Source organism: Planococcus citri, chromosome 4 (assembly GCF_950023065.1).
Source record: "Planococcus citri chromosome 4, ihPlaCitr1.1, whole genome shotgun sequence".
In the NCBI taxonomy this organism is placed as follows: Eukaryota; Metazoa; Arthropoda; class Insecta; order Hemiptera; family Pseudococcidae; genus Planococcus; species Planococcus citri.
Window position 1 is genome coordinate 6,970,200 of NC_088680.1, and position 11,494 is coordinate 6,981,693.

At 34.2% G+C, this 11,494-nt stretch overlaps 2 protein-coding genes across 2 annotated transcripts; both read left to right on the forward strand.

The window, feature by feature from the left end:
• Positions 1-778: 778 nt before the first annotated feature.
• LOC135844702 (clumping factor B-like) lies at positions 779-2,327 on the forward strand. Its single transcript, XM_065363017.1, has 2 exons — positions 779-1,478; positions 2,150-2,327. The coding sequence occupies exon 1, from the start codon at positions 884-886 to the stop codon at positions 1,430-1,432; it is 549 nt and encodes a 182-aa protein (XP_065219089.1). The 5' UTR covers positions 779-883; the 3' UTR covers positions 1,433-1,478; positions 2,150-2,327.
• A 2,132-nt stretch (positions 2,328-4,459) lies between these two features.
• Positions 4,460-4,942, forward strand: LOC135843538 (uncharacterized lipoprotein SSP0535-like). Its single transcript, XM_065361473.1, has one exon. It carries the CDS (start codon positions 4,460-4,462, stop codon positions 4,940-4,942), a length of 483 nt encoding a protein of 160 aa, XP_065217545.1.
• The last annotated feature ends 6,552 nt before the right edge of the window (positions 4,943-11,494 follow it).

Consider the following 11,494-nt stretch of genomic DNA (forward strand, 5'->3'; position numbering starts at 1 on the left):
CACTACCATCGCCAATTCCAAGGATTGATTTTAGAACCTCGTAGATATAAGGCTCAGTAAACTCTGGTATCGAGGATGATGAACTCTGTCCAGCTTGGGAACTTTGATCTGGCGATTCTGCTGGGGAATCATCGCTTGACGGTTTTTCATCCTTCGACTGAGCTTGACAAGTCAAGGCGAATATCACCAATACAACGACACCAAAGATGACAATAATTTTCATTTTTTTTTTTTTTTTTTAATTCAAAATTGTACTCGTACTATTTTTTTTCTTCTATTATACAGAATGACGTTCGCAATTTCAACATAAGGTAATACCATATGCGTAATAAATATTATCGTAGGTGATTCTCACGTGTGTATTTTTTTTGTCAACGAATTTCCACGAAAATTTACAACACACTGATTCTGACACATTAAATGATAATAATTTATTTTGATGATTTATAAGTTGTACTAGAATATTTTCACAATTAGGCCTATCTACTGCCTATTCTAAAAAATATTCGGCTTAAGGTTCTTATCGCTTTCAAAATGGGGAATACAAGAGGAGAGAAGAGCTCAGGTATCATAACCAATTGCCTAATTGTTGCTTAACATCGGCATAGGCAGCTTTTTCCTAATAATTTATTATGGGCCTATGCGTTTGTCAAAAAATTCAAAACTGAGAGAAAAAAAATGATAAAAACAAAATTATACGCACAATTTTACGAAATTCGTCGAAAAAAATACCACAAATGGGGTGAAATTTCGCCCTATAAATAAGCACTACCTACGTAAATGTTGGAATATTATTACAACAGTGTATAACGCCTGAGCTGGGCACTGGTCGAAGGCCTACGTGAAATAAGTACTTACATTCGAGTACAACGTTGAATAAAATATGAAGTTTATTTTCATTTTCGGTGTCGCCGTGTTGGTGATATTCGTCTTGAGTTCCCAAGTCCAATCGCAAGCGGTAGACCTGTCCGGCCTGGGCTTTGGAGGTGGTTCATCTGAAGACAAATCTGAAGAGAAATCCGAAGAACCGTCCGAAGAACCATCCGAAGAACCATCCGAAGAACCATCTGAAGAACCATCTGAAGAACCATCCGAAGAACCATCGGAAGAACCATCGGAAGAACAATCCGAAGAACCATCCGAAGAGCAAAATTCGTCAAACGATAATCAGCAGTCGTCACAAGGAGATTCGAGCAACAACGCGACCTCTAAAATGGCAGTTGATCTTCTGTCAGACTTATCTAACCTCTTAGGTATTGGAAGCTCCGGTAGTGAACCCTCCGAAAGTAGCGAAAATCAACCGTCAGAAGATAATAGCGGTGAAACCTCAAATAATGAAACGCCATCAGAAGGTGGCGATACGTCTTCAGAAGGAAGTGGAACCTCAGCAAACGCAAACGCTCAAGAAGATACCCCTCAAGCACAAGACTGAAGAATAACAAAGCATCAAAAAAATCAAATCTGTTTCATATTAAGAGGTGAGCAAATTGAAAATATTCTTACCCGTTGTACCTGCGAATAGATAGGTAACTTACTTATTAAAGTTCCATTTCCATTCAAAATTTTTTCTTGTTCACCCTATAAAGTCGACAGTATTCACCCAATTTTCAAACTATATACTGCACATAACAGCCAGATCCCAATATCTGTCGAAATTTGGCAATAAACTTGGGAAATAATCACGATAAAAATATGTACGGTCATGAATTCTCATAAATCAGGGATTTTCAGGGCTTTTGAAAACGCTGAATAAATTTTTTCATCATACAATTTTACCTAGTTTCGAACCAAAATACAAAACAAACCAACATTCAGTTTGCGTTTTCCACCAAACGAGTATATTAAGTATTTGAATTAAAATAGCTAGAAAAATTGAATACACTATCTCACCTCCTCCTCGTTTGCAAAAATCATACTTTTAAATACACATGAGACACTTTCCTGTCATCAGTCAATAAAAAATTCTAAAGTAAGACCTCCCGATTGCAAAAACATAAGAACCTTTTCAAAGACAAAGTCACACGTCCCAAATTGAATTTTTTTCACATCTCATTCAAATACTCCAGACAAACTCACTCTAAAAATAAGCAAACATAATTATCGATTTTCTTGACACCAATATTTTCACTTAGGTAATTTTATATTCCAGCTGATCTCACTGTTTATGTACCTATAGCTACCTACCTAAACTAATGAACACTCCGAAAATGTATAGGTATCCATCAAGTATATTATTGTCAACATCATCATCATCATCATGTACTTTAAGCCTTTGTACGTACATTGAAATTTTTTTAAAATTATAATATAAAATACTTGAAGGTGAAGTTATTTGTTTTTCACTGTCTCTTCGAAATCTCAACTTTAACCATTTACAATCATTTTCAAGGAGAAGAGGGGAAGAAAATTACCCGAGATCTGGAAAGCTCTCTCTGAACATATCATTTTCGCAAGTTTTTCCCCTCGCTTCGCTCGAGCCAGTTTATTTTTCTTTTAGATTTCAGGATCAAAATTTTGATAACGTTTTCACAACACTGCGGCTCACATGAACAAAACTGGAGGAGTTTTTTTTTGGAGATGAGTGAGCGGGGAGGGAAGGAGAGGGGAGAGGGAGGAGGAAGAGAAAAATTTTCCATGAGAAAAAAATATGTACACTTTTTGCAGAATAAAATGACGAGATTTTTAAAATGAAGTAAAAAATTGTTATTTTCCCATTTGAATTTATGGGAGTTTCAAAAATAGATTCTGCTTTGGTTTTGAAAAAAAAAAAAAAAAAAAACAGAAATTGACACGAGGTCGAAAAAGCTTTTAAAAATTCGTATTTAAAGAGGTAAAAAACAATGTTTTTCAAAAAATTTGTTCATCTTTTTTGGCTAAAAATTTCAGAATTTGAATGACGAGTTTTTAAAAATATTCAAGTTTTGAAAAATGAAAAGCAAACAAGCCCGAGCAGAGAGAGAACAAAAGATAGTTACGAGAGGCAGAAAAACAATGGTTTTCAATGTGTTTTTTTTTTGGTTTGAACATTTCTCAAAATTTGAATACCTAATAAATTTTTGATAACAGATTTGATCTCCATTTGGGAAAAAAACACAAGAGGATCAAGCGAAACGAGAGTGAAAAATTTCAAAACTTCCTCCTCTTTTGAGAGGTAAGTGATAAATTTATTTTTTGACGAGACAATTTTAGAATTTCAATGTAATAATTAAAAATTTGATTGTGAAATATGTAAAAGAAAAGTAAATTACACCGAGCGAAACTAGGACAAAAGCTTGCAAAAATTCATGTTTAGAGAAAGTGAAAATGGCATATTTTTAGGTTTAAACACGGCCTTGGGGGTCCCTTAGTGTCTCGGAGGCCCTGGATGGTGACCGCCAGGAACATCATAGGTCAATTCACCAATGTGCTCCCCCTTCCTCCCAAAAAACCTCTCTAATTTTGTTCATGTCAGGATGACTAATAGTTTGGAAATTGAATAATAAATAAATTGCACAACCTGCATTCAAGTATCCAAGCCTAAAAAGAAACTGGACAAGAAAGATTCTTAACGGGAAGGGGATAAAATTGTGAGGGTCTCATTCGGTGCAACCACCAGGGGCCCTCAACTGGCCCAGTACAACACTGTCAAGTTCAATTATGATTGGGAAAAGAACCATGGTTTTTCTGGACGTTTGGAGTAGAACAAATCGTCTCGACTTGAAACTTGAATTCTGAACTTTTTCGACCTGTGGACACTTCGTACTGCACCCCTCCCCCTTGAATCTGGTGAAATTTACCTACTCTGAAATTTCAAGTCACACAAAAGAATTTCGTACTTTGAAAAATTTTGCAAACTATTTTCACCTTCGGCTGAGGAGATTTAGAATACTTACTCGATTTTGTATTTTTTAACGATTTTTTACCAGCCAATCTTCAAAACTTGAAAATTATGAATAATACACGTGTAAAATTCAGCATTGATAAGAACCAATCCCTTCGCACTCCATATCAAAATTATGGACAAAAGAATTAACGTCAGCAGCGAATTTCACCGTGACAAAATACAAAAAATTTGACGCACTTAAATATATATCACAAATATTGAATTTTTCAGGGAAATTACGAAATATTAGATGCATACATATTTTGTAACTAAAGTTGAAATTTACGTGACAATTTGATGGCAATATTATCACAAGTTTTCGCTATATAAATACGAAATCACGGAGTTACAATGCAGTACTTGCATACAAAGTAAACCTGTCCTGTTCATTGTGTGAACGTAGGTGCTTTCCAAGTGATAGGCATTGCAGTACCCAACTTCAAAACGCAGATTAGGGCACTGGTCGAAGTATCCGCGTCTACGTGTAGTACATACGAGTTTAACGTTGAATAAAATATGAAATTTATTTTCATTTTCGGTATCGCCGTGTTGGTGATATTCGTTTTGAGTTCCCAAGTCCAATCGCATGAGATAGACATGCCCGACCTGGTCTTGGGGAATAAATCATCTGAAGACAAATCTGAAGAACAATCCAAAGACAAATCCGAAGACCAATCCGAAGAACCATCCAAAGACAACTCCGAAGACCAATCCGAAGGACAATCTGAAGAACCATCCGAAGACAAATCCGAAGAACAATCCGAAGACAACTCCGACAGGAAAAACTCGGAAGAGCAAAATTCGTCAAACGATAATCAGCAGTCGACACAAGGAGATTCGAGTAACAACGCGACCTCTAAAATGGCAGTCGATCTCCTGTCAGACTTATCTAACCTCTTAGGTATTGGAAGCTCCGGTAGTGAACCCTCCGAAAGAAGCGAAGATCAACCGTCAGAAGATGATAAGGGTGAAACCTCAAATAATGAAACGCCATCAGAAGGTGCTAATACGTCTTCAGAAGGAAGTGGAACCTCAGCAGACGCAAACGCTCAAGAAGATACCCCACAAGAACAAAACTGAAGAATGACAAATCATCAAAAAAATCAAATCTGTTTCATATTACGAGGTGAGCAAATTGAAAATATGCTTATCCGTTGTACCTACATACGAATAGATAAGTGTAGGTACATATTAAAAAGTTACATTTCTATTAAAAATTCTTTCTTGTACGTTCAACCTCAAGTCGACATTATTCACCCAATTTTCAAACTCTACTGCACATAATAGCAAATACCTCGATATTTTTGGCAATAAACTCGACCACTAATCACGAAAAAAATATACAAGGCCATAAATTCTAATAAATGACGGACTTTCAGGGCTTTTGAAAACGTTGAATACTATTACCTAGTTTCTTACCAAAATACATACAAAACAAACCAACTTTCAGTTTGAATTTTCCACCAAACGAGGATATTTGAATTAAAATAGCTAGAATAATTTTAAATAAATAATCTCTTTTCCTCCTCGTTTGTCAAAATCATAATTTTAAATGCATATGAGACACTCTTCTTTTACCAGTCGATACAAAATTCTAAAGTCAGACCTCTCGATTGCAAGAACAAAGGAACATTTTCAAATGCACAGTCACATAAAATTTCTATACGCCACAAAATTGGATAAAAAAATTTAAAATTTAAAATTATACTTAGATAGCCCATCTCACTGTATTGATTGTAACTTTATTTCTAAATATGTATGTACCCTAATCATATGTATGTACCCTAATCATAAGTTTGTATTAATATAGAGCCCCTAGCCTAAGTTGCTGTAAACGGCTCTCAATAAATAAATAAACGTCCCAAATTAAATTTGTTTCCTGTCTCATTCTTGAATTTTTCCTGACATGCTCTAGACAAACTCACTCTAAAAATAAGTAGGTACGTACCTACATAATAAAAATATCGATTTTCTTTACACAAATATTTTCATTTAATTTTATATTCCAGCTGATCTCACACTTATGTACACCAACAAACACTCTGAAAATACATCTATGTAGGTACCTACATCAAGTATAATTGACAACATCATCATTCATCATGTATGTACTTAAGGCATTGTACGTACATTGAACATTTTTTAAAATTATACCTAATATACGTAAAATACTTGAAGTTGAAGTTATTTGGTTTCACTGTCTCCTCGAAATCTCAATTTTAAAATAAGAGGGGAAGAAGATCACACAAGATCTGGAACAATTGACGATTCTCTATGATAGGTAATCAAAAGAAGTAGTTTGAAAATAGCCGTTGAAATCTCAAAACTCAACGGTACATATGTACTTTTTTCATCTCCCTCTCCTCAGCTTTCATGTCATCTGACAATACCGAAGGAAAAACCAGGCTTTTACGCTTATCACGATTCCCGGATCGGTGGCGGAGTTACACATAAACTTTGCAATGCACCACCCTTCTCATCTCACTGTAGTCGAAGATGTTTCAACGAAAAACTTTGCTTCAATTTAGCATTATGGGATAACAAGGGACTTCACGAATGTGCAGTATCTTACCAATTTCACCCAATTTTTCCCCAAAGTAAAGGACTCTTAGGGTACTCTAGCACAAAATTTATAACTGCCCTACCGCTAAACTACGGGTTCTACAAGGGTACAGAAACAGAAGTCTCAAAATTTAGTTTTATGGCCAATTTCGCAACAAAATTGAAAACTGTGTATTTTTTTGGGCCCAAGATAGCTGAAAAATCACTCAAAAATGGCGAAGAAATGCGATTGGAAAGCCACATATAACTTTGGGAATCGTACCTATTTCCTACTCATAAGTAGAATTTTCTGGAGTTCGGGCACGAGATTTTCTTGAGCCCAAAACTTTCAAAAAGTCGCTCGAAATGGTTGAAATATTCCAGCGGGTAGCTACATTTTTTGGAATCGTCTTTTTGAGTAAAAATTCAAGTTTTTTGTAGTTTGGGGGCGATTTTGACTCTGCGCATCCATAAGACCATTTTTTGGAATTTTTTTGAAAATTTTGGATACAAAAAATACCTTTTTCGAGAAACTAGACTCGTGACTAGAAAATATGGCCCTTAAAAATTATAGCCATCTAGCACTTAGTCCTATTTTTTCGACCATTTTTGAGCATTTAAAATATTTTGGAATCGAGAAATAACTTTCTGGATGTTCAGACTCAAAACCGCGTCCAAACTTCAGGAAGCTTGACTTGTGATTAGAAAAGATGACACCAAAATTGTGACTACCCAATCAAATTTTTTGAAAATTTTGGGCCCAAAAAATACTGCATGGAAATTACAATCTTAACCTTTGTACCCTTTAGGTATTGCCTTAAGAGAATGAAATTTGGCATATACCATCCAACAACCCCTTTCCAGCTATAAAAAAAAAACAATTTTCGAGCCATTCTTCGCAGTTTTCAATTCTGTGTTGTCACTGGAGTCGTGGAGCCCCTCAAAATTGAACTATAGAGGTTGGAGGGATGCATTTTGGCGCGTATATTGGGTGTCCTAGTTATGAATTTGGAGAGCTTTGACTTTTCCAGCCCTCTCCATTGTTCTTGTAGCTACAAAAAAGTGAATTTTTTGACTATAATTAAACGGTTCGCCATGAAGGCAACAAGAACGACATAGAATCCCTCTGAAAAAACATTAAGCTTGCTTTTTTTCTTCTTATCAAAAAATGCAAAGAAATATTGAAATTTAAAATTCTAAAAAAGTGGCAGTCGTCAGCATATAGGTATACTCCAATTAATCAAATTTTTCGCTAATGTTTCGATTTCACTGCTATCGAAATCACAAACGTCAATGTAAGTTCAATTTTATAAATTTTACACCGCATGTAAAAAAAACAACAAGAACAGAAACGATAACGAAATATTCAAACGCCTTTGTTTCTGTAATCATTAGTAAAAAATACTTGATAACTGTGACAAAAAAATATAGGAAAGAAAATGCGAATAAAAACAATGACGCTCGTAGATAAAATATGATTTATATTGCGTTGAAAAATGTTGAACCATAAATCATAAAAAATAAGAATTCCTATCGAGAAATTTTGCAATCCACGTCAAAAGGATCCCTCTCCCTCCAAAAAAAAGCAAAAACGAAAAATGAAATAAAATAATGATAATGATAGTATGACTTTGTATTTCGATCGTGATTTTTCAAAAGGAAGAGGTATTAGCCGCAAAATAAAATCAATCACCGTGAGAAATTGAACTGGCAGAAGAAAATCATTCTGATGCAATTGACGTCCAAATCGATTGACTGAAAATGCTCAATTTTTCAAACTTAATTCATTTAAGACACAGTCTTTTTCAAAAAAAAAAAAAAAATACTCGAAATCCTTGAATGACGTTGACTCTCATCCTTCATAATGTTCGGCCCCTTCGCATTCCAAATTGAAAAAAATCCTAGTCTGAGAGCTCTAAACAGGAAAGCCAATATTGTTTGGGAGACTGAGGGACATTTTTTCTCAAGAAGAGGACAAAAATTTTATACCTAGGTATAATTTTAAAATTTTTCAAAATTTTCAAACTGGCAGTTCTTTAGAGACATTTTGAAACAGACTTTGATAATAATATAGGAGGACCTATAAATTGCTGTGATGACCGGAGATGGCCTTCCATCTTCAACAACGAACTATTTAAACTTATAATTATTAATTTCAATTAAAATTCAACAATTTTCTTTCTTAATTTTAAACAACGTGAAGTGGGTAGAAGTAGAAAAAAAATTCAAAAATTTTTTAAAAAGTGTAGACGGATCACACAAATGAGAGGCAGAAAGATCTTCGAGCAAGTATTTTCACCTTTAGACTAGGTAGGTAGGTACTGAAGATTTTTCGAAAAATTCTCACGATTCTACCGACCAACCAAACACCAACGACAATAATTTCATTTAAGTATAGCCCTCATAAAATTGAATTTTAATGTGTTTAAAAGTATGTAAATAGGTAATTATATTGTTTATAAGTTTTTTATATGTAAGCATTCACTTTTCATCTCCGATACTTCAAAGCGACGAAAATCGTTTAATTTTTCGACACGATTATTTCTGCACATTACACATATGTTTTTCTATGTTTGAAAATCTACCATCAAGAAATAAAACTCTAAAATATCAACTAAATCGCCATTAACCCATCACATCACGAGTACCTTCGTTTCAAATTGAAAACAAAGTAATGAAACTTTATTACTCAGATCGAATTGAATCTTTACAGTCAGTCACCAACACTCTACCTAGCATTAAAAAAATTTTCAAACCATAGGTATAAAAAGCAAGTACTGCATACAGTCTTGTACCTGTGTAGTAAAATCATATTATTTCAAATAATTTAAAATGAAACACACTCGTACTCTCGCACTTCTGGTTATTTTTACGTTAAACGTAGTGTTAGTCCAATTGCAAAATGCAACAAATGGAACAGGAACTATTAGTGTCTCTGTACTGCCTCATAATGGTACCATCATCAAACCACCTTTATCGATGAAGGAAATCGTTCATCAGCACTTCGAAGATTTATTCGGTTACATTTTGGATACGAATAATACGTTTTTACAAAAATTATACCAACTCAGCTGCGTTGACGAGACTTAGAAATTGTGCAGAGGGGAACGAGGTGAGTACCTGATTGAATTTCAAATAATTTTCATCGATAATGTACTCACTATCACACTGCTAATGATTGGGCGAGTGCACAATTTATAAAAAGCACCTATTTTTTTTTTTTTTTGAAAAATGCTAACCTGGTGGCTCGACTTTGAAGTTCTTTTCTACGTCTTTCTTCGAAAAATTCCATGTCAGTTTTTAAATTTAGTCATTTGACCAATTTTACATAGGTACATGAAAAAATTACTTATAAATGATAAAATTGTATTCATAACTCACTTTCAACATTTCGAATGAATTGATCGAGTTTCCAAGGATTCTGGTAAAACTCCCCGAATCCATTATTTCGAATTTAAATCATCTGAACGACTCTTCTACCAAATCGTCTTTTTTTGGAATTCGTATCTATAAATTTAAGTTGCCAAACACTTCGATTTTTGGACAAAATATCCAAAAAGTCATGTTTTTTGCCAGAATTTCCTAAAATTCCATTTCTTGTGTTAAAATATTGCTGAAAGGGGAGAGTGACTTGTTAAGAAATGAACAAGAACAATTTTTCAAAGTTGTTAGCAATTCATAACGACTGGAGACAAAAACAAAAGCATTTGGAAGCCTCACAGGGAAATTTTCAAATTTAAGCCAGATGTGAAGCGAAGAGTTGGTGGAAGGAGGAGGGGTCAGATTGGCTCTTATTTTGATTAGGATCCTGAGATAAATTCTGGAACCTCCAATGGGTCTTTGGATTTTTCAGTTCCGAAGAAATCCCAGAGAAAGAACCAAAAAACTTGGATTTATCACCTTCATGATCCATTTGATCGATTTAGGCAAACATTTTTTCAAAAAATATGTATTTCTGCTTGTTCAAATTAAAAGTTTTCTTCGACAATTCTTTTTTTTTTTGTTGAAAAAATGCTTTAAAAAATAAGGCTACATGGTACGAGTAAGTGAAAAATTCATCTTTTACATATGAAGGGATTGATGTAAAAAGCTGTAATTGGACGATTTCATCCATTGTTTTGAAATTTTTTCAAAACTAAACAATCTAATATACCCATTGGAGGCTCCAGTACGATTGGAACCACCAGTCGTTTATTCGAGAAGTGTTTGAGTGAATTTCGATTTTTCCTGATTGATTAAGAATAGTTACTTCATCTAATCAAAGTGTACTTAGATGAGACGATTTTTCAAACAAACAAATTGACTTTCAACTGGTCTTTTTTTCCAGAGGAATTAACTTGAAATTTATTCGTTTCAGATGCCTCGGGAACAATCAAAAATTAACATTGTTGGAGAAAAATTGAGCAGTATCGTATCCATTGAAGAGCCATCAAAACACGAATGCATATTTTTATCTATACCTATCGTAATTTATCATTCATCAATAGTAACTGTAGTTTCGACCTTTTTGCTTATGATTGAAATACATTTATAAAAATCAGAAAAATTAATAATAGAAGAACTTTTTTGTTTGGCAATGATTGCTTATTCGATTTCACCAGAAATCCAGGATTAATTGTACCCAAGTAGGTACATAAGTATGGTCAATAGATAACTTATACTTAAACAGAGGCAACGTGACCAAGGGATGAGGGGGGCTCTACCCCCTGGCCATTTCGGAAGTTGGCAATTTTGAATGTTCAATGATGAACTGTGACAACTCTAAAATTTGTTAATTGTGTCTAAAATTGAAAAATCCCTCATTTTTCAAACAAAATTCCTCAAGAAATTGTAGCCCTCGCTCCACTCGGGTAATATTTGACGCCTCTCTTGATGCTTCTGAATTTTAAAAAACTCTTCGAAATCACGTTACATTTTAATCATTTTTCATTTATATCTTTCAATTTTTCCAACTACATCTACATACCTAACTAGCCAAGTTGTTGGAAAATTTACGATTTTGTATACTGGACACTTTCAAGCTCATCCCTCCTCCCCTCTTAAAAAAAAACGGTTTGCTTCGCCCCTGTACTTGAAACACATTTCTACTCA